This window comes from Haliotis asinina, chromosome 14, assembly GCF_037392515.1.
Source record: "Haliotis asinina isolate JCU_RB_2024 chromosome 14, JCU_Hal_asi_v2, whole genome shotgun sequence".
Classification (NCBI taxonomy): Eukaryota; Metazoa; Mollusca; class Gastropoda; order Lepetellida; family Haliotidae; genus Haliotis; species Haliotis asinina.
Window position 1 is genome coordinate 31,760,202 of NC_090293.1, and position 24,622 is coordinate 31,784,823.

Consider the following 24,622-nt stretch of genomic DNA (forward strand, 5'->3'; position numbering starts at 1 on the left):
AATAAAGTTTTCCAATTTTTATACCAAATATCAAACTGAATAAGTTTTTAAATTGTTTTAACACATAATACCACATATTTCTCTTTAAAAAGGCTACTATTCCCCTTCATTCAAAATACTTCAGTTGTGTACTGGACTTTTAATAAAATAACTTTGAATGCTGTTATTTTTTTAAGGAGAATAAACCAATTATTACTTTCAAATAGTAAACAAATCAGTTTAAGATATCAGTTGAGGTTTTTCTTACATCCTTTTCATCTCCACCTTCTTGTGTTTTTTCAGTTTTAGAAGCAGCTTCCTACTGTAAAGACAGCTGGCTTTAAAATGAGAACTGAACAGGTAGGTAGTCTAATGCACCACACTTTTGTATTTAACGACTGACACCATCACATAGAGAGAAAACCATTATGAATTTGGGGTCGGAGGTTCATGGGACAAATCTACCTGGAGTCAATTCACCTCTCATGGCTACAGGACCAAGCACAACACTGAAAGGTGGCATCACAGAATGTCTTTACATCCCTAAATGATAAACATTGGAATGTTTAGAGATTGTTAATCTTTACAATGCAGTTCTGATCAGTCAAACACTACTTCTCTATTCTAACAACACTGGGAAAATATGACACCAGGGGCAGTGGGGTGGCCTAGTGGTTAACGCATCCATTTGTAATGCAAAACCCGGGTTTCACTCTTCACATGGACACAAAGTGTTCATTTCTGGTGTCAACAATGATACTGATGGAACACTGCTAAAAGCGGCATAAAATAAAAGTCACTCACTCACCTACAAGCTTGTGGTGGAGCTACCATTATATAAAAAAGCCCAGCTTATGCATTTACCATAATGCAAAACATCACAATGTTGTGCATGACTAAATCCTCCAGACCAATTTTCCCTTCTTAAAAACCACCCCAGAAATTATCCCTGGGTGGAATTTGTTGCAGGGAATAGGAGGAGGATTTGTCCATTTACACTTAACACTGTCTAAAATACAAAGCTCTGGAAGCTATTGGGCTTATACAACAGAAACATTGGCTTGTCACACACCTGTCGGTGGAATTAGAGGCCATAAAACACAGGCCATAATTTGCACCATGTTCATGTAGCCACTGAACAAGCACAAGAATATAAGGGACACAATCCTTTTGCTTTAAAATCAGAACTTTACAGTAAAAAGGTGAAACATAACAGTTTTAGTTTAGGTCCTGATTAGAACAAGTTGAAGAATTTTTCAGAAAATCCAATATGGCTTCCCTTCGGACATACTGAATTACAGATTCAACTCAATCCACAACTCAAGCTGATAATGCTGATATTGTATTAATATTTGATATGTGCTTCATGGACTTTGGTTGAAACCACGATTGGTGGATGATTTATAACATGACTTAGATGATAGGGTCAAGTCTTTTGCAACTTGCGACAGTCTTTTCCCTTGCACTGGGACATAGTGGCAAGATCTGCACTGAATTGTGAAATAAGACTTGGAGCAGCTGACTTCACGATGTTGGTCATCTCTAAAGGATCCTTCACCAGGTCATAAACTTCTACAAAATTCTGTAATTATAAAAGTGGGATAGTGTTAGGACTTAAAACAGGGCGATTGTTGACTGGAAAAGTTGCGATATTGTTTTAATATCTCACATCTCCTTGTATAATACCATTAATGGCGACAAGAGGATAATTTCAACTTTGTTGCAAAAATGTTAAACAAAAGCCATTCTGACATGATCTGTAATGGTGCCTCTCAACTTTTTTGTTAGCAAAAGCACGCACAAAGATATCATTGTAAATATATTGATGAAATTGATGAAACAAGGCATAAAATTCAACGAATACACATTACTATATGTAGAAAGTGGTGGCCTTTGTGTGGAAGCTGCTGTGGTCGAGTGGGTTAGATGGCTCACTTTCTGTGCTGGCGTTTAGGTGCCTAGGTCTAAATTTTCGAAGCTCTCTTAGCGCTAAGATTGTCATAAGTGCCATACGTTAACATTGACTTACGACTATCTTAGCGCTAAGAGAGCTTCAAAATCTAGGCCCTGACTCTGAAGGTGTGGGTTGGAATCTCGGATAGGTCTTAACCTAACCAATGTACTAAAACTCTGCACTTTACTGAGAAAGTGTAATCCCAAATATAATGTGTCATATCAAAATCGAAACAACTTACAAAGTTTTCAAGGAGTTATTCAGGACAGTGTACCTACCACAGTGTCCTGCATCATGCAATATTTGTAGTGCGTTGTCTGCAACATCTCCACCACACAGGCATACGTGTTGTTGGTCGAGTCCTCGCACACACAGTGGTGGCTGCATATCTGTGGAAACCACATTTCAATATATTTCCCTGACCTATAAAACATTTGAAAAAAGAACCAATTTCTGTCTGAAAATGAATTTCTTACAACAGATTGCAGCTATAATAAACTAAATATTTACCATGGGAAAAAACTATACACAGAAAAAAATCATCACTTCAGATAAATGGGCAACTAAATTAAATAATAAATGCCCACATATATCCTGTCCTGGACTAAGACTGAAATGAGTGAGTGACAAACTCATTAAGATCGATCTTAGTTCTTTCTACAACCAAACACAGCTCTGAGGACATTTCATGTTGGATGAACATTTTGTACACTTTGACCATCCAATGAAATGACTAAAAATGAGTCAACGTTAGCCAGTCAGAAAGCAGCTTTTCTGAGGCATATGGCTCTAGTTTCAATCTGGTCACTTCCATTTCGGACGTTTAGAGAAGTATTTTAACATAGCTCTCAATTCAAAACATAAAAACTGAACAAAAGAACATTCACAGACTTCTAATAAATGGCCATAATTGTATAGCTGTTCTTCTCATGGGCTATGGAAAGTCTCTTCCATTGAATGATTCTCCCATGGAAAGACATTGATAGGTGTACTGTTGGGCAGTATGGTAGCCTAGTGGTTAAAGCGTTCTCTCATCACACCAAATATCCAGTTCAACTCCCAACATGGGTACAATGTGTGAAGCCCATTTCTGGTGTTGGCCACCATGATGTTGCTGGAATATTGCTAAAAGCATTGTAAAACTAAACTCAATCAACAATCAAAGGACTACTGTTTTCACAAAAGGCTTTTATCAGTCCCATGATCAGAAAACACATTCAAACTGTCCCTGGTCTCGTAAGCCACTGCAGACGTTAGCAGAAAGTTTATTTTGATTTTGATTTGAGGTGTCCTCAACTGAACATGTGATTTTAATGAGACTGAGAATGTGGATGCTGATTACGTCTGAGCCCATCTTGAAAAATACCCATTGTTGCAACTTACTGAGAGGCCTTGACCTTTGTACTGGGGGCAGAATGGGATTTCAGGTTCTGATTCCCCATAATGTTCCACAAGGAACTTTGTCCTGAAAGTTGGGTCAGACTTGTTTGCAGGTTTTTCCAAAATTGGAACAAGGGACAAGCCATCAATATCATCGGGAACTTGACTGCCAGTCAGTTCAATGAAAGTCGGGGCCAAGTCAATGTTCAGAGCCACATCCTGAAACAAACAGAAGTCTTGGCTGATGTGTTCTAGCTGTAAAAACTTATGTGAAACTGTGATGAGTGAGTGAGTTGAGTCTCATGTTTGTGGAAGCAAACGTTCCCCTAAAATCCTAGCCATTTCTAACTTTGATGAAAAGGTTTTTCAGACGAGAGTAAAGGACACACCTCCACAAGTTGTGGCACCATAGATTGACAGGTGTGACTTACATCTCTGACTTGACCTGCCTTGATTCCTGGACCTCGCACCATCAGTGGAACCCGGATGTCAAAGTCATATAGCTGGCGCTTGTCCCATGGCATTGAAAACTGCCCTGGAAAGAGTGAGTGAGTGAGTGAGTGAGTGAGTGAGTGAGTGGGTGGGTGGGTGGGTGGGTAGGTGAGTGAGTGAGTGAGCAAGTGAGAGTGAATGGGTGGGTGGGTGGGTGAGTGAGTGAGAGAGCGAGTGAGTGGGTCAGTCAGTCAGTGGGATCAGTCGGGCGAGCGGGCAAGTGAGGAGGGGGTGAGTGGGAGTGAGTGAGGGTGTGAACAAGAGTGAGTGAGTGAGTGGGTGAGTGGGTGAATGAGTGGGCAGGTGGGTGGTCTTCACGCTACATGGGTAACAAAGTAAATGACAGAGGACATTTATCAAAACCCCAAGCAAAGGTAAGGTGGTGATAGACCAAGGATCATAACTAGAAAGAACTTTGGATTCAAACTTAGGACTAGCAGATCCTGGCTGGATGGGGTCCAATTCTAGACAAACAATGAAAGGTGACAACAGGAAATGCTACTCAAGTACTGGTCAGTCTCACGATCCCTGAACCACATTATTTTCCCTTCAGTCTGGCCCCCTCTGTGGTGCTAAAGCCCTAAATAAAGCAAGTCTAGATTCCCTTAGGTTCTGAATCGCTGGTCTCCCTGGGGCTCCTTTTCAATATAAATGGGTCTGTTTGTTACAAACAAAAATAAAAATAAAGATATATATGCATTAGTAAACTCAAGCAAACATATTATCATGAAAGATCTCACTAAGTGCTGCTTTTTTATTATGCAGCAGAAATTGATAGTATTTTACATTTTACCAAGATGAAAGCCATTGTCTGAGGAGAAGAATATGTAGGTGTTGTCCAACAGCCCCTTCTTGTCCAGGGTGGTCACCACGTCCTCCACCATGTCCTCAACTGACAACAACGTCCTCCACCTGTGGAGATGACAGGAAAGCATTAGACACAAACAACAGACTTAAATTTGCCTCTTTAAACTGGATACTTCACAGTGTACATTTATTATCCAACCGTCGAAGATATCACTGTTAATACATCTGCAATGTTAATACACATTGTGTACCAGCATCGCATGCTGACGGAACTATTTCCACTTGGTCACATGACCAAAGTAAAACAAAATGTCAGCCTTCATTCAAAACACATCCTGAAGTCACAATATTCAACTGTTCTTTGCTCGGCTACATGCAATAACATGTACATAGAAATATACCTGTTAACTAAAGTCAATAAGTCCCTTTTTCATACCCCTTGCTTATATTTAAAAATCTAAAACTAAATAAACTTATGTTAACAATGATAAATTAATCATATTCATACACATCGCCCCTGTTATAAGTGCAAAATGCATTCATTCTGTAAGCTGAATTCTGAGATATTATTTTGCTAATATTAGTGGAGTGAGTGAGTGAGTGAGTTTAGTTTTACGTCGCACTCAGCAATATTCCAGCTATATGGCGACGGTCTGTAAATAATCGAGTCTGGACCAGACAATCCAGTGATCAACAACATGAGCATCGATCTGCGCAATTGGGAACCGATGACATGTGTCAACCAAGTCAGCTAGTCTGACCACCCGATCCCGTTAGTCGCCTCTTACGACAAGCATAGTCACCTTTTATGGCAAGCATGGGTTGCTGAAGGCCTATTCTACCCCGGGACCTTCACGGGTCATTAGTGGAGTAATAAATAGAATACATGTACTAAACAATGTACCATGTAATACTATATTTATGAAACGAGTGAATGGTATTGGTATCTAACAAGTATATGTGCATACCAATTACTCACTTCATTAATATGGTATTACATGAAACATTGTTTAATTTTGTCCATATACTCTACAGTTAAAACCGCTCACAAACTAAATACATACTGTATATACATAATAAGAAGAAAGTAACTACTTTCTCAAAACTCATATTTGCAATACAAAACCTTGATGAATAATCTCTGAATCACTTATGCCATTCTGGATAATATGCCCTTATTAAGCGGAGGAAGAGTTTACATTATGTTGCTGAATGTATAGATGTGTTGATGTTTACCTGTTCCGGAATGTATTGTCGATGTTGGCAATTGTGTCATTGGGCATGGGTGTTTTCGCCTGCTCAATCAACCAGTGCTTGTTCTGTAACAGTCAAAACTAATATAATCAAGATGTTTGAGTACAACCTGTTTGAAAAATAAATAAATACTCACTTTATTAAAAGGAAATTCTCACTGACTCACTCATTGTACAGCTCCCTTCACTTCTCCATCTCCTGTTGCATATAAATTACACATAACTTTTAAATCTTCAGATCAATCTTTTCTCCAAACACTTATCCACAAATATACACACTTAATTTGTCAAAAACAAACTTATAACATACCATTAAAAAATGTAGGGGATATTCCATTTTGCAAGCACACCACTAGTCAATGCCAGTGCATATGAGATAAAGTAACATATATCAATTCAGATAAAACATTTCAAAAGAAATGAAATAAATTGTCACATTTTCCCTTAATTTTTCTCTTCATCATCTGTTTCCTCCTTGGCTTCAGCAATTACATTTTATCAATCTCGAAAATCCAATATCCCCTACTTATTTTTAATGGTATAGATTCAGACAAAAAATACCAGGGTTTGGTGTAATACTTGCATTTCATTAAGAAAGAAAAAAAAGCACAAAATGATTTTAGGATGATGCCGCACAGTAACCATGGTAACTGAAGGTAATCAACTTGTTGCCTTACATTCCCATGTTTGTTAAAACTGCCATTCCTGGGGGCAGTGTGATCAGAGAAGTTCTGACTGTACTGGGGGGCTGGGGTGAAAGGGGCATGACAGGCAGGAGTAGACAACATCATGAAGAACGGCGTTGAGTCCTTGTCTTGCTCCTGGAGGAATCCCATTGCTTGTCGGTGCTGAAGAATAGAGAAGGAGCAGATAAACTGCACATCCAGGTAAAATATGCATAGAAAATTTCCAATTATTTATTTAAAAATAGCTGTTGCTTACCAATCACACATTTAAAATGTTAGATATGCAAAAATATTAAAATATGCATACAGAATTTATTATTAAAACTGCTTGCATGATGAAAGACACATTGTTTGCTAGCAAGCTGTACTGTAAGTATCAGATGAGTGATTGTGTTTATGAAATCATGTCTGTTATATTTAAGTTGGTTTTGATTTGGCAGTGCTTTACATGACTGCTTAGTACACTTACTCACTGGCATATACTTCGGTGAGGAAAATCACAGAAATACCCACATATTTGAAAGCAGTGGGTAACGGAAAATGAATTACATAGTCAACATTCCTAATACCCTCTCAAAAATAATACAGTGGGTAGAGTTTACATCTGGAGCTTTGGAATAAAGCAGTCATCCTCCCAAATGTTTTGCAAGAAGTCCTGATCAGTGGAAATATAATTTTATGTTTGAGTAATGAAACTAAGCATTACAAGTTTTGCTTCATTCTCAGTGGATAATTTCTGCTAAATGTTTCATTGTTTTCAGTATTCCTGAGACAGGAAGGTCATGGGTTCAATCCCCTGCTGTGTCACGCCAAAAGACGTTACAATATGGTACTTGTTGTTCCCTTGGCATTAATGAGGAGAATGATTACTTGTCGGTTTGGAGTCAGTATAATTTGTCTGAGTGGGGTATTCATGCTAAACTGTGGGATGTTATCTCAGTGAGCAGGCACTATAAAACCAGCTTTAATCTGGACCAGTACAAGCAGCCACACATACACACACATGTATGTCGTGACATGAGCCAAATATTTTTAAGTACAATGGTAAACACTAATTCACCTCACCTTTCATCAAGGGAGATAATGCACATAATAGATTCTTGCAGATATTATAACATTTACGTTAATCCTTAGGCAAATGCAGACATTACATAAAACGTATAAACTGGTCTTCGGTTACACTTACAATGAGGTCAGTGAGATAGTCACTCTTGTAGCTCTGTCCATGCTCCTGGGCAGTTCCGTTTATTGACAGTGTGTAATTGTAGTACACAGAGTTGCCAACCTGGGGATAAACATGCAGGTAGTCCATCAGCTTTCTGGTTTTAGCAGGGATTGATTTAAGAGATGTTAAACCTACCTGCACCAGGTGCAACCTAAGATAAAAAATAATTGCACCAACCAAATTACAGTTGCATTGTACTGGTAATGTGTCAAAACAACAGGGGTTCTGGAGCACATAAACATATTTCTGTGGTGTAGTATCCATGAAATCACAGCATCACCGGGATGCACCTGATCCCTGTTTACTAGAGCTGTCACATAAATGCTTCAATAAACAGCAGTGTTCAGTGCCTCAGCTATTTGAAGTTTCCAAGAATAATGAGTTTACAACCTGTTACACTGTTAGATTTGTGTTCAACTTATTTCACAAAAACTAACCCACACATGCACCTTGGTAGGTTAGACTTATAACTAGAATGCATATCCAAACATTGGGATTCACCAGTGCAAGTAACAAAGCATGAAATCGAGCCTTGTCTCAATGAGTACACGTTCATTCCATAGTAATGTCCTACTACATAAATCCTCACATTTGTTAAACGGACATTTTCAAAGGTTGATCATTTTGAGATAGAGAAAGTTGCTGCAGTCAAGTGGAGGCAGTCAAATCCTCAACCATCTCCTCCAAACCATCCCTTGAGGATTACGGTGTGAATTGGTCACCAGCAAACCTGATCAATTGTAACAATTGACCAGCTGAGTGGTCAGATTCTGTGACTCGATTCACTGGTGTGATACTGATGGAAAATTGCTAAATGTGCCATAAAACCTTACTCACTTATCCTTTCTGTGACTTGATTGCCTGTCATGACATTGCTGGAATATTGCTAAAAGCGGTACAAATCTTCCTGTGTCATTCTGTGAATTGGTAACATGTCATCATACCCTGACGTTGATTAGAATGGTGGTCACTGGACTTTCAAGTAAATACCTAGTCTACCATTAACAAACAAACAAACAAACAAACACACACATACCAGACCATTCCACCAGTCCCATCCTGGGGGCACATGCTGCACGCCACCAGCTCCCTTTAGTCCATACTGAAACATAAGCAACTAATCGTCATAAACATCATCTCGATTACACCTCTTCCGTTTCATTTCATCTTACAGGAATGAAATACTGTTTGTTGGTAAATACTTCATACAGTTATCAAAGACTTAAACATGGGTTATACAGCTTGGAAGCACACACTATAGAGTCACTATCTAAATGCATGACACTTGAAACAGGGCATTAAACTCAATTTCATCTCAACTCAAATTTTTAACACAAATAAATTCGAAAATCTGATTTAGCAAATACTTGTTATTGTGTAATCATGATTAACACATTAATAACAGATAAACACTATTCTGTATTCTATTCTCATTTGTACTAAAAAGACCAACAATCAAAAATACTGTCCATGGAAAGAATTATGAATTATTGACATGAAAATAGTGTCATTGATAATATTGTACAAAACTATTGTGATGAAATAAAGTTATAATTTACCCTCACAACACACAAAGTTATGTTCAGGATGCTCTTTTATTGGTCACCCATGCCTAAGTATGTCACCATTTACTGGCGATGTGAAACACGTTGGTGTCTTTTCATATCTTCTTGGCGTTATTGCTCAATATGTCAATAATCAATAAATATCAGCAGGTGATTATCAACCTGTATGATCACTATCGATAACAAGGTCTAATCTTCACAGTTACTTATGTAGTCACCTACACAATTCACCAACACATACTGACAAGTCAATTACACTCAGGTAAAAGCTCACATCATTTAGATATTTTCCTGCAAAGAAACTGGTGTATCCTTGCTGCTTGAGGTGAGTGGGGAACGCTGTCTTCTCCTGTGTGGTCTGCCACGTTGTGCTGCTACAGCCGCCAGTGATGCTGTTGTTTTTGGCACCATGATTGTGGACAAATTTTCCCGTGAAAATGCTGGAACGACTTGGGCAGCATAGCGGACTTGTCACAAACTGAGGGGAAGGGAAGAATGTTCATTCATAACCGAGATGCTATGACAGGAACCAAGCATGAGAGGTTAAATAATGATTCATATTTCAAAAACAGCATTCTCAATATTTAAGAAGATATTTATGTAACATAAGCAAAACTACTGATTTTGATTACCGAAAATACATTTTCTTGAAACAATTACTTACCATGTTGTTGAATATAATTCCTTGGTCTCCGACCAATTTCTTTGTTTTTACCATGGGTGTCTGGAATAAAAAGTCTTCCATCAAAAATCATTTGCATTCAAATCAGATCTTTTACCCAAGTGGGGCGGTGGAGTAGCCTAGTGGTTAAAGCGTTCGCTCGTCACGCCAAAGACCCGGGTTCGATTCCCCACATGGGTACAATGTGTGAGGCCCATTTTCTGGTGTCCTCCGCCGTGATATCGTTGGAATATTGCTAAAAGCGGTGTAAAACCAAACTCACTCACTCACTCACTCACTCACTTTTACCCAGGTTTAATATCTCTCTATAGAAGTACACAATGTCACCAGTAACTACTGCATTTTACTTTTATTTCCTCTGAGAACTGGCATATTATTGCCATGGATTTCCATCATCCTGACAATATCTCAAGGCTACACTATAGCCTGGATGCATCTATGGGTCGGTCTGATAAATTTATTACCTCTCTTTGTTGGCCCTGCATTCTCACAGTAGCCAATCAGCTAAGCCACTGTTACAACCCAGCCTGCCAGTGTCAACAAAAATAGCCATCGCAGCTTAAAGGTTTGCTTGCTGTGTGACTCAGACTTTAGGGAAATCATCACAGACAAATTGACAGGTCTGAAATTTAAAAAAAAATATATGCAAGAACTCCTTCTACCTCTTTCAGAGAACCTCTGCATCATTTGTGTTGCCAAGTTTATTCGGTTAGAAAATTTAAGAAGCGAAAGTGAGTTGTGATTTGTGCACTGGACTTCCCAGCATAGACACCTGATTGGATATGTGCCAGCCAAGGCAGGCAATGAATTCATTAGGACAAGCCGTAGATGCATTCTGGGTATAGAGGAGACTTATCAGAATGAATACCCTGGAGATATCGAGGATAAGAGGCAAAACAATACTGTAACAGTCAGGAAATTACGTCCTATTTTATTTTTCTTTCAGTAAACATTCTAACAAACTCTCTTAATCTTATAATGAACTGAGAACATAACAGTTTCTTCAGTCCCCAACGCTTGAGCTTGATGTATCCCCAGTACAGTGTGTACATATACACTATCTACACCAAACTATGACTATAACTTGATTATGATTATAACTACTAAAATTAGTGTTTGTTTGTTTGTTTGTTTGTTTGTTTGTTTGTTTGTTTGTTTGTTTGGGTTTTTTGGTTCTTGCTGTTGTTTTTTTGTTTTGTTTTTTTTTCTTGCTGTTGTTGTTGTTGTTTTAACCTTTAAATGCATGAAAGCTGAGAAAGATTTCCCTCCTGCACGTTATTACATGCCTACATAAACAGCTTCAGAGAACATTGAACTTTGCCAAATATTGTCCAGCAGATTCGGAATGTAAGGGAGACAATCAGAGAGAAGTCGTAAAAATGGTTCAAGTTGTATAACATGATTCATGACATGAAACCGTTACTTCACACAATTTTTCCCATGCTAGTGTTGATGCAAAGACGAATCGTGTAAAGATTATGTTTGTGGTAATAAAAGGTGACAATAGAGATTGTCGCCGAGCTGATGCATAGAATCAAACGTTTTCTTCTTGTGATCATGATGTCAAATAGAAAGGCTATTTGAAAAGCAAGTGGTTTAAAAGCAATGTGCTGCTGTAGTAACATAATCGCTGTACATACAGGTGAAGGTAGTCAGCAAAAGAGAGTGTTGTCACACAAACCTGTCCACCAATTGTCACATCTTGATCATCTGTCAGGACAAACACAATATTCGGGGACTTCCCATGAACCGTGATCAAGATGAACTGTAGGATCACAAAAAATGCAACGCTTCCCGTTCTGGAAGCCGCCATCTTGTCAATCACATGACATCCACTAAAACATATCACGTGAACATGAACGATCTTTTACTGCCGTTTCATCCGGTTTATGAAACTTGCAATGTTTTCAAAGGAAGGTTCTGTTGACCCAAGTTTGAAATGATTATTCTGAGTTATCTCATAAAAATATTGTGTACCATAGCTATTCACCAACCGTAGTTTCCATAACTTTCCGTTCCACAGTTATAGCAAGTAAACACTGTTTTTTTTAGCCAAAGACTAGCTTCTAGCTTCTTTAGGATTGTTTTTGGGTCAACGGGGTAGCGGTTTAAGGCGTTCGCTCGTCACACCGAAGAACTGGGTTCGATTTCCGAAAAGAATATAGAGTGTGAAGCCCAATTCTGGTGTCCCCTGTCGTGAAATTGCTATAATATTGAAAAAAATCGGCTTGAAAGTAAACTCAATCACTCACTCACTGTATGTTTTACGCATGACGTTTCGGAGTTTATTCTTGCTCATTCTTCAGGTGAATGACGGTAATTCAGAGACAACATTGTTCCTCATTCCCCCAGTCATTCATTCAGAATAAATATCAACTCCTAAAATGCCCTTAATTAATTCATTAATTGTTTGATTTTCTCGTTATTGTTTACCATTAATAAGTTCCACAAAGCGGCTATAGCATTGCGATGGTCTTATATCGACGCTCCGACGTCAAGACGTCACCACTGAAGGTTCAAACCCACAGCTATCGTCGTGTCATGGACGTTCGCGATAAAAAAAAAAGTCAGATAGACTCACAAAGGTTCCCATTTTAAAAACACATTACTTTCAATGGTAATAATTTCAAACTATTTTACTTCATCTGTTTTATTACACGTGTTTAAAACCAGTGATGAACCGAAATAGAATTGATCTTTAGCAACCCTTGCTTGTCGTGAGAGGTGACCATCGGGATCAGGTGGCCAGGATCGCTGATCTGGTTGACACATGTCGTACCAAAAATATACAAATCGATGCTCATGCTGTAGATCACAGCTGAGTGTGTCGTTAAACAATCTTTAAACATAAACCCAAAGAAAGAAACCTGTCCGTTTGCGGTCTAAAAAGACCGAATATATTGACAACGTTCCGTTATCAACATATATACATGTATTTGGCACTTTTTCTGCTGTACGTGAACATTCATATCTGTACCAAAACGAGGCTAAATTGGGAAAGGACACATTCGCATAATGGCGACAAATCTCAATCTGTACTTCCTAGTTTCGAATTTCCTTTGAACGGCCAATTACGAACCTGTCCAATAGTCCAGAAAAATAGCGGAGAAATAGGAAAAGGCTACAAATACTTTTAGGAAGCATATCCAAGGACTGAAAGCCGAGTAACTACTGTTCTTCACAACACACACTATGAGTAGTATGAGTAGTATGACCTAGATATCTAGGTTAGATCTAATGTTTAGGATGTTGCGCAGCAGTTATGAAGGGAAGCTACTCTAAAGTCACTGTAGTGGAAATATTACCAAGGGAATTAACTCATTCTCGTTTACTTTAACAACATATGAACAAAGCAAAAGACTCAACTTATTTCGTGACCTGGATTCAAATAATCCACTCTCGCATGGGAGTGGTGTTGATATTTCTTGAGCTGGATAATCGAGATTATGATTAATATACTACCGACAAGAAATAAGGGAACTAATGAAATAATAGCGAATTTGCAACTGCTTTAAATATCCACTAACTCAATTTTAGGCGTCAAGTTCAATATCTGGTGTGTCCACCATGTTGGGCAACACATTCACGGCACCTTGATGGCATGCTGTTAATCAATTTCCGGATGGTTGCTTGTGGTATTGCCCGCCATTCCTCTTGGAGAGCTGTTCAGTTGGGGACAGGTCTGGGGACTCAGAGGGCCAGTCCAATGTCTGGATACCTTCTTGTCGGAGATAAGCGGAGACAATTCGGGCCCGATGTGGTCTGGCATTATCATCTTGGAATACAAAATTTCGGCCGATAACTCTAGCCAATGGAGCCACAACAGGACGTAATATTTGGTCAACGTATCGCTGACCAGTCATGGCTTCGTTAATGATGACCAAATCTGATCGTCTGTCATGTGTAATCCCACCCCACACCATGACACTACCATCTCCATATCGATCATGGTCAAGAATTGCTGCTCTGGCATATCGCTCCCCGCTCCGACACCAACAACGTTTTCTGCCATCTGTGAATCGTAGGCAAAACCTTGACTCATCAGAGAACATGGTGTAACGCCAGTGGCGCATAGCCCGTCCCTGATGCTGCCTAGCCCATGTCAATCTTTGGCGCTTATGGTGAGCTGAAAGGGTGACACCCTTAAAAGGCCGTCTTGCTTTCAGACGAGCTTGATAGAGTCGGTTTTTAACGGTTGAGGTTGAAATGCGTCTTCCAGCGAGTGTACGGAATTCTCTATTGATGGCAGGGGTCGATTTAAACCTATTGCGTAGAGCAATTAACGTAATGAGACGACCCTGTCGTGGTGTCGTTGATTTTGGTCTACCCACCCCCCCCCCCCCCCCCACCCCCCCATATCATCCCCACAATTCTCCATTTTGTTGCTTCACCGAGATACTGCCTCGGAGGCATTTCTGTCAGTAAGTGTCAGTCTCTATTGCATTTGTGATTGCGACTTCTCCAGTACATTTACTTCTGTATGCACGTGTAGCACGTGCTGGGCATGTATTATGCAAAATTACATTGTCATTGGATGTTGCGTTTGGGAGATACACCACGATAACGGACCCTGTCACAGTCAAAGTCATCTACATTCAATTTCTTGGTTCCCTTATTTTCTGTCGGTAGTAGATCAAGACAGCTCTGTTGAATGGATGTGGACCAAACGCAATTATATTATTTTTTTTCGATAAAATTATTTGTTTGGGTTTTTTTAAAATGTTTTGTCCTGTCGAATCTGTTTCATAGATACAGGGCATTTATTCACGTATTTGTTAGTTGTTCCCACTGGTGATGGCGATGTGCGCATATCATAACTCCTATAACTGCATGCACGTTACAGTAACAGGGGAAAACGAATCGACACATTATCATCAAGAAAATATTTATTTCAATCAACATGAGTGGGGCACAAAGTCCAAGAGAAACTGGATGATTTTTTTCAAGTTCTTTCTTGACTGAGTTGGAGGTGAATAATTATTTAACCTGAATGAACTTATGGTACCTGCATGCGGAATATTTGAAACAAATGTCAAAGTTGATTTATAGTAGATCTGTACCACTGTAACAGAAAATAGTTTTAAGGAGGACATATTATCAGATTAACACATCAGAATTCACACTACTGCAAACAGGTAACCAAAGTAAATAACGAACACCAGGAGTGCAGTTAATTCAAATGTATTTTAGAATGGTGTCTAAAAAAGTCTAACAACAGCTCATCGGGCAGGGCGATCACCTATTCAGGTATTGGAGGACCTGTACTGGGAGGACCTTAAAAAGATGGGTGCAACAAGGACAGCAGAGGATATTCATAGCAGACATCAAGATCAGCAGCTTCTTCAGTGCAGTTTGGATCTGTTCTTGAAGGGACAAATGTGGAGTCTGAAGACAAAAGATAAATCTTGTGACAAGCTTCGAAATACGAAAACTTCCCAGTTAAACTACACAGTTTGCCTTAATGCAAACAATAACGGTTACACCAGAGAAGAAGGCAACTGTGATGTGAATCCAAGTCGGACAAGAGGTTACTCAAGAGGTCCGGATGCTCCCAGGAATATGCCAAGACACAGCTACCTGAACAAACGCCACTCCGATGGCCATAGATAACGGAACAGGAAGCCAACTGTGGCAGAAGTAGAATGTGCTGATTATGACAAAACGTGTGTGGAACCTGAACAAGGAAAGGCAAACACAGCCGAGGACACAGATCATCTCACAGATCCAACACTGCAGTATTGCCACAGGCTGGACTCAAAGCTAACACAAAGAAAATATGAAAGAACATTAAGGCCAATCAAAAGTAATCCTGTGCTGAATCGTCAGGAGTCTTCAGCTACTCATACGGATTGTACGCCGGAAAAAGCCAACTGAATTCTGTGTTCCCGAATTATGTTCAGGGTGAAAACATATCTTTGAAAGAGTTGTTCCAGAATTTCAATACTCTCAGTAATATGTTTGACTTTATGAAGTGTAAAGTGGTTCAGTTAATGTGCACGCCATTTCTGAGTGGGGTTATCGATGATATCGAGGGCAATAGCACCATTGATGGCGACTTCACGGGAGACCTTTGCTTCTCAGACAATAGCCCAGGCCAGATGAAAGGTACGTAAAGTTCGTTAATAAAATATGAAAAGACAAATTATGTATGACCATAGGTTTCAGTTATAATGGCAGTGATTAATTTAGAATTATACGTACTCTAACTTCGGTGTTTCAGGTCAGAATCTCCACAGTCCTACCTGCATGGCGTCCTGGACATCTTCCACACATCTTCTTCTCGGACAAGCGCTCACGCCATCAGTTGTCCATCTCTTGAAGAGATCAAGCTTGCCAACAATGAGCATCTGAATATGTCTTCAAGAGGGCGTGTGGACCTTCATTTAACGCTTCGTCAATCTTCTGGCACATCAGAGTCCCAACACTGCCTTCAAATATAATCCACTACCAGGTCGAGCGGGATGGGCTCACTGATATTGTAAATGGCCCTGGATCCTTCGGTGCGGTCCCAGACTTTGTCCCCTGGTCAGAGCTGAGATGTGGTGGTGACAGATTCTTTTATAGACAAGGCAACACTGGACTCCATCGTTAATGGGGCAAATATCACCATGTACCTCGAGTCCACAGGTTGCGCTCCATCTGTTATGGACTATTAAAGAACGAGGAGAACGGCTTAGGCATTGTGATGGAATATGTTGGTTCAGGCCAAACACTCTATGATATCATGCGCGAGTAAAACATGTCCAGATTGATCTGGCTAAATATTGTGTGCCAGACTTCTAGTGAACTGAACAAAATCCACAAAGATGTTTTCATTCAATGACATCATGTCGGACAACATTCCAGGGGAACACTGGTCAAGTCCTGTGACATGGGCACAGCTTCATACAAATCAGAAGTACAATACAAAGGGGCATGCGTGAGGGCGTGCGTGCATCTAGCTCCAGAGGCGTGTGTCCATACCGAGACAACACCAGCATGTGATGTATTCAGTTTAGGACGAGTCCTGAAGAAGATACATACAATCTCCTACATCTCAGTCTTGGTGACCGTCTCTGACATACGATTCCAGAGAATCGAGCTGATTGCCCCACCCTCTCAACAGTAGTCCCGTGGCTGCAGGACGAGTACACACAGAAGGTTCTGTTTCCGACACTGACACTAACTGTACGGTCACATGGATATCTTGGGTCCAGTGGTGAAGAATCCGAGCAAGAATGTACCGGATTTGTAGGTTTTAATGCACCTATCAACGTAGACACATATGCATCTAGTCCAAGCTCCCTCAAAGTCGATGATTCTGTGTCACGTGAAATTGACTCCCGCAGTGGCAGCAACATTAGAAGCCCCGGGAGTTTTGAACTTGCACAATCACATAACAAGGACCCAGCCACGGTACTGAGCGTAGAAGAGTTAGTACGGTTAAGAATCACATGCCGTGCAGCTTTGACTCTTCATCGTCCTTCGTACACGCCACAGACACCAGGAATATAGACACATGAATTATATTTGGCCTCTCCTAAGGCCAAAGACACATTAATTGCTACTTCCAAGTTTGCACACGGTGACAGTCCAACTCTGATAGATGGAAGTCTAAGTTTAGATGCCACCTCAACTCGTCACTCAAATGAAATCTCCACCGCCGCCGAAGATGATCCGTCTGCTTCTGTCGATGCTGGACTGGGGCTGCTCCTAACGAGGAAGATGTCGTTCCTGTCGTTGCTGTCGTAGACGAAAGGCTATCTACCTCGGACCTGGACACTTCCCTCCTGGCGGCGTACCGCGTTCTGTGAAAGGAGGAACTTGGTGTGTACAAGTACTGTGAGGACACATCAGTGTAGAATGATTATCTGCCCCTGTTTCTGCCACTGTTGATGCTTGCCCTTGGACTGCTGGGATTTATCTTTCGGGCAATTGTTGTCTTAAAGAACTTCTCTGCAATAATTGTATGACGTAACTGAATATATATTTTAGTGTATATACGCTCACAGAAGTCGAGTAACGTTTAGAAATTCATTAAGTGTTTAAACACTGATTTCATAAATATTTAATTGGTCCATTTTGATCATGCTTTGGAGTGAAATGTTTAAAGATAACTTCGGTCTATTTTATCCTCTTGGGGTGCAACAAATATAAGTTCTCATAAAGATTTTGTGTATATACATTTAAATAACAATGCACTATAGTGATTTACAAAAAAAATATTGAGTTTTTTTCTATTTCTGCTTTATGCATGTAAAATGTATTGCTTATTTGATAATCTGTGTGCTATTGTAATGCTTAAACGTTCTAACACCTGTAATTTTGCAGATGGTTTGAAAATGTATGAGAATATTCTATCTTTTACACAAAGCTAATGTGTTAATTGTTCAAAGCTAAAGTGTTAATTGTTCTGCAGCTTCATTGTGCAATGTCTTTGTGTTGAAAAAAATTGTTTTATTTTACATGACATCTGTGATGGCCGGTATGTGTACAATATACTCATGCATATGGTGTTTAGTCTGTTGTGAACAGAGCTCTGCCACTGTGATTATGCACCTTGTAATCTTACATTCCACCTTAGTGCACATACATCGATATTGACCTCATTTTCTGTTTATCATTTACTCCCGTGATGCAACCTATCCTCGCACAGTTTGTCATCATGCGCTCTCCCAAACATACGTTATCAAGTCATTTTAGCACCTCCGGCTTTTACTCCGGTGTTAGGAGAGAAATTTCCAATGTGTCCCGATCATGTGTTGCTTGAGGTCTTCCAGCCTTCAGGTATCGGCTGATGTCCTCCTTTAATCTGAAAACGCGTTCTCTGCATTGTTATGTTTTAAAAAGGATCGGACAGTTGTACCTGAGTTTGGAGTTTGAGTTACAGCATCTTGCTGCTATGAATAAAAAAAAACAACAACTAGGATGTATAATTCCATTTCATGGGAATAATTAATTTCAGTTTGATAGCGTATGTAACACACCAGAACCGTTGGGGATCGATAATGGGTAATGGTACGACATGATAAATGTTGAGGAATGTTAAAGTCACGTCACTGGCCCCAGTCGAGTTCATTCGTGACCAACTCTTGTTATTCCGGGACAAGCTGAATAGCGAGTCGTGCCCCTCTCGAGGGATTTCATACTGGCGTAAGAACATCAGAACAACTTCAGACAGGAACGATAACTCTATGTCTGTTCGATTGTAACGGAACTTAATATCACTGGAGTGCTCATACACTGTATTTCTGTTTGGGATTTTGCTTATTTATTTTACAGACATGTTAAAGTCAAATTCTAACGTAATTATTACAAGATGTTCACCTCATAGTTCAAATATATTTCTAAATAGAGATTAATAATCACAACTGGGAACTGAATATGGAAATAAAGTGTATTCTTAAAAAACCCTCAGCACATTTAATCCCAAAGCAGAACACCCTCAAACTGAACATTGGTGTAGCCTTATTTCAATACCCCAAGTGGAATTGTAACTGAATGCAGTGAAAAATATATGAATGACCAAAAACGTCTTACTAAAATATTGACACAGATGTGAAATATATGCCCAGTGTTAAATTAAAGATTAATGTTGATTAATTATTCAGATACAATAGGGCCCGTGATAGAATAGATAGGGTCCCGGGATAGAATAGCCCTTCAGCAACCCATGCTTGCCATAAAAGGCGACTATGCTTGTCGCAAGAGGCGACTAACTGGATCGGGTGGTCAGGCTCGCTGACTTGGCTGACACATGCCATAGGTTCCCAATTACGCAGATCGATGCTCATGTTGTTGGTCACTGGATTGTCTGGACCAGACTCGATTATTTACAGACCACCGCCATATAGCAGGAATACTGCTGAGTGCGGCGTAAAACTAAACTCACTCACTCACTCACTCAGATATACTAGTATTACATTTCCTAAAAACCCGTGAAGGTCACGGGGTAGAATAGGCCTTCAGCAACCCATGCTTGCCATAAAAGGCGACTATGCTTGTCGTAAGAGGCGACTAACGGGATCGGGTGGTCAGGCTCACTGACTTGGTTGACACATGTCATCGGTTCCCAATTACACAGATCGATGCTCATGTTGTTGATCACTGGATTGTCTGGTCCAGACTCGATTATTTACAGACCACCGCCATATAGCTGGAATACTGCTGAGTGCGGCGAAAACTAAACGCACTCACTCACACACTCACTCAGATATGCTAGTATTACATTTCCTAAAACTGTTGACAGCGCATGTACAATCTCCATAACAAGCTAGTAAGATCGTCAACACATATCAAATTATGTTTATCAAAGCAAGTGGTGACGAATGCTGCGTGTATTTGAATCACTCACCGTCAGCCGCGGGATTCTTACTAAAAACATCTAAGCGATGTGATCTGGTAATGCTGACAGTATTTTGTGTTGTAACGTTTGGTGTGTAGATAGTACCTCTCTTGCTCTAGTGTTTTTGTTTGAATGTTGGCCTTGTCTAATTTCCTCTTTCGGTGGGTAAATTAGCTGGAAGGAATTGTCCAGCTGAACATTTTAAAACTAGCATTGGTATACATGTACGTGTATAAAAAGCTGATTATTCAATGTTCCAATATTGCAACAAAGGTGGGACGTTGACCGTGCATGGAAAAACAAAAACTTGACTACACCAAAGTAGATAAAGACCACCACATCCGATTTTCGTTGACAAACAGTTCTCCACGACAGCACAACTTTCCCACAATCAACAAAAGCAAAATGAAAACAAGTACAATTGTGGGCGATTTGCCGCTTTTTATTGTCACCATTCCGAACAATGTCAAATTCTCGAACACAAACAAGACACACTGCGTAATACCGCCAACTTTTCGTTGCTGCTGCTTCATATGTATATATATTTTGACGTACATTTGAAAAGAGTCAGAGGTAACTTAAGCCCGACACGTAAAACCATGTTGGCGAGTTGGTCAAGGAGGAGGGAGGGGCGCAGCGTGCACATGGTGACGTTCACGTGTCTGAAAAGTCAAGGAAAAATATCATCAATTATCGTCCTCACTTAAGTAGGATTCTTATAAGTTGAGGTAAAGACTATTTCACATTGATTCTCAATACACTGATTATAATACAAAAGCGTAACTCGTGAAAAACAAGATTTAACAAGAATATCAAACTGAAATATTGCAACGTTTTACCAGAAGGTGGTCGCAGTCGGTCAGTACACTGCCTCCAAGAGTGACCATATGGGACTTACTCTGTCTAGTTATGCCATCTCTATGACAGTATCATGTAGGGCAAGCATGAGGGGTCCCCATCTACTTTAACGCCTACATTTACCAGTCAAGTGCAGTCAGCATTGGGCCTAATGGGGAATACTGAGAAAGTGCAGGGGCACAGAGTGTACCAACCCTAACTAGCTGGTCTGTTGCTGCAACAACCATCCTGACTGGACAGTCAGGTCCTCTGTCGGCTCCGTGGGAGTCTTCCTGCCTCCACTTCTGTCCATGGAATGTCTTCTAGGCAGTCGTCTTCCTTCAAGGAAGATGGTGTCCACGGTCCTAAATGTAAAAATGGAGAATACATTGAGGCGAGAAATCACTGGTAATTACTACACAGATATACTACATATTATGTTATGGTGAAAAAGGATATTTCTTATCTTTTCTTCGAAAGACTATGTCACAACTGTACATTCCTGGTGCTCTCTCGGTTCCGTGGCAGTCGTCCTGCCTAACATGAGTCCTTGGAATGTCTTCTTGGCAGTCGTCCTGCCTCTATGAGAGTTCTTCGTCCAATTGTGCCCCAAGGACGATGGTGTCCATGGTCCTAAATGTAAAAGTAGAGAATATATTTACATGTTAAATCATTAATAATTACTACATAGATATACTACACATGACGTTATAGTGAACAAGAGTATTTCTTATGTTTTCTTCAAAAGACTACCTGCCTCGTCCTCTGTCGGCTCCTTGGGAGTCGTCCTGCCAACACATGAGTCCTTCGTCCACTTCTGTCCGTGGAATGTCTTCTTGGCAGTCGTCCTGCCTCTGGGGGACTTCAAGGTCCAATTGTGCCCCCAGGACGATGGTGTCCATGGTGTCCAATGTGAAAGTAGAGAATATATTAATGGGTTCAATCGTTCCTAATTACTACATAGATATACTACATATAACGTTATTGTCAACAAGGGTATTTCTTATGTTTTCCTCAAAAGATTATTTCAAAACAGTACCTGTCTGCTCCTCTGTCTTTTCCGTGCCAGTCGTCCTGCCTCCAGGTGAGTCCTTCGTTCACTTCTGTCTTCTTGGCTGTCGTCAGGCTCTGGGGGACTTCAAAGTCCAATTGTGTCCCCAGGAACATGGTGTCCACATAGATATACTACATATAACGTTCATGTCAAAAAGGGTATTTCTTATGATTTATTCAGAACATTATATCAAAAGACTACCTGCCTCGTCCTCTGTCGGCTCCGTGGCAGTAGTTCTGCCTCCACATGAGTCGTTCGTCCACTTATGTCCATAGAATGTCTTTTTGACAGTCGTCTTTCATCTGGGGGGACTTCAAGATCCAATTCTGTAACAAAGACGATGGTGACCATGGTCCTAAATGTAAAAGTAGAGTATATATTTAGAGGTCCAACCATGTATAATTACTACATACATATACTACATATGACGTTATAGTAAACAACGGTATTTCTTATGTTTCGCTTCAAAAGATTATTTCAAAAAGTACCTACCTGGTCCTCTGTCGGCTCCGTGGCAGTCGTCCTGCTTTCACATGAGTCCTTGGAATGTCTTCTTGGCAGTCGTCCTGGATCTAGGGGACTTCAAGATCCATTTGTGCCATCAGGACGATGTTGTAAAGGGTCCTAAGTGTAAGCATAAAAAATATATATTAACGGGTCCAATCACTAATAATTCCTACATAGATACACTCCATATGACGTTGTAGCGAACAAGGGTACTTCTTATGTTTTCTTCGTAAGATTACTTCAAAAGAGTACCTACCTGGTCCTCTCGGCTCCGTGGCAGTCCTGTCTCCACATGAGACCTTGGAAAGTCCTGCCTCTGACGGGCTTCAAGGTCCATTTCTTCCCCCAGGACGATGACATCCACGATCCTAATAATATAAATAACCAATATGTTAATGTTTTACATCATTGATACTTAATGTATAGATAATGCATGTCTAAAGCATATGCTTATTCGTGAAAAATACCTTCTAACCTAAAACTATGTTGTAACTTGCACATGATGTCATGGTGAAGAAGGATATTGCTTATGGTTTCTTTACCAGAGTACGTATAAACACATGCCTGTCTGGTCCTCTGTCGTCTCTCTGTCCATGGAAAGTCTTCTTGGCAGTCGTCCTGCCTCTGGGGGACTTCAAGATCCATTTCTGCCCCCAGGGTGGTTCCGTCCACGCTCCTAATAGTAAAGTGAATACATTGTACATCACTGGTACCTACTGTGTGTATAAATGCCAGATATATGCATACACGTGAAAAAAGCTCCAACCTAAAACTCAAGATGTAACTTTGCTGTAGACGTCATGGTAAACAAGGATGCATTGCATTTTATGTTTTCTTCAAAAGATTGTTTGAAAGAAACAGTTGTCTGCGTGGGCGACGGTTCTACTGAAAAAGGCCAAGAACATTTGACATAATTAATGCTTCCAACACAGATTATGACTGCGTGAGTGTAATTTTTACACCGCTTTTAGCAATATTCCAGCTATATCACAACGGGAAACAATATACGCTTCACGCATCGTACCCATATGGGAAATCGAATTAGGGGTGTTTGGAGCGTCTTGAGCGAACGCTTTAACCATTCAGTTATCTGGTGATCTGCATAGATTTAAATGCAAAACAAATATGTCGGGTCGTGGAAAACAAAATTTAATCTAAATATTAAACTGAAATAGTGAAATACTTTACCAGCAGGTGGTCGTGCAGTCGGCCAGTACACTGACCCTCAAAGTGACCATCCGGGACTTGCTGTGTCTGGAAACTACCTACTGAAGGACGGAATGGTGGATGAACAGTAAGTTATGCCATCTATAGATAGCATCATGCAGAGCATGCACGAGGGGACCCTATGTACACTACCACCTAAATCTACCAGTCAAGTGCAGTCAGCATTGGGCCTACTGGGGATGCTGAGAAAGACTGGGGCCACAGAGTGTGCCAACCCTAAACTAGCTGGGTTGCTGTAACAACCATCCTGACTGTACAATCAGGCCCTAGCACCGAACCTACTCCATGTACAGTCGGCGGGGGCTACGCGGAGAGCGGACGTACTATGGAGCCACCATCAGACAAAAGCTCATCCCATCGGTCTCTCTGAGGTCCGTGTGGAAGGGGGTGGAGGGACACAACACCAAATCCAGAATGTGCCAGGGATCCTGCGTCTGAAAGACAAAGAGTCATGCATAGGCTTCAGGAATCACATTTCTCACGTATGTAGATTGGTTTAACAACAGCAAGTGAGTGTGGTTTTATGTAGCTTTTAGCAATATTCCAAATACGGGCATTAGATGTGGACGTTAGACATGGTATTTAAGTGGGGACTCGAATACTGGCATTCAATATGGCGTGCCAACAATTGAACAACTAGGCTACACTAC

At 40.4% G+C, this 24,622-nt stretch overlaps 1 protein-coding gene and 1 pseudogene across 1 annotated transcript; one reads left to right on the plus strand and one right to left on the minus strand.

Moving 5' to 3' along the window:
* Nucleotides 1-1,117: 1,117 nt before the first annotated feature.
* On the minus strand, nt 1,118-11,836 carry LOC137261349 (N-acetylglucosamine-6-sulfatase-like). The gene is made up of 12 exons (XM_067799092.1): nt 11,705-11,836; nt 10,006-10,065; nt 9,616-9,819; nt 8,813-8,878; nt 7,738-7,836; nt 6,543-6,713; nt 5,849-5,931; nt 4,599-4,717; nt 3,745-3,848; nt 3,317-3,532; nt 2,212-2,322; nt 1,118-1,561 (listed from the first exon to the last, which is right to left on the minus strand). The coding sequence occupies exons 1-12, from the start codon at nt 11,834-11,836 to the stop codon at nt 1,406-1,408; spliced, it is 1,521 nt and encodes a 506-aa protein (XP_067655193.1). The 3' UTR covers nt 1,118-1,405.
* Nucleotides 11,837-15,619: 3,783 nt separating this feature from the next.
* Nucleotides 15,620-17,517, plus strand: LOC137260759 (uncharacterized; annotated as a pseudogene).
* The last annotated feature ends 7,105 nt before the right edge of the window (nt 17,518-24,622 follow it).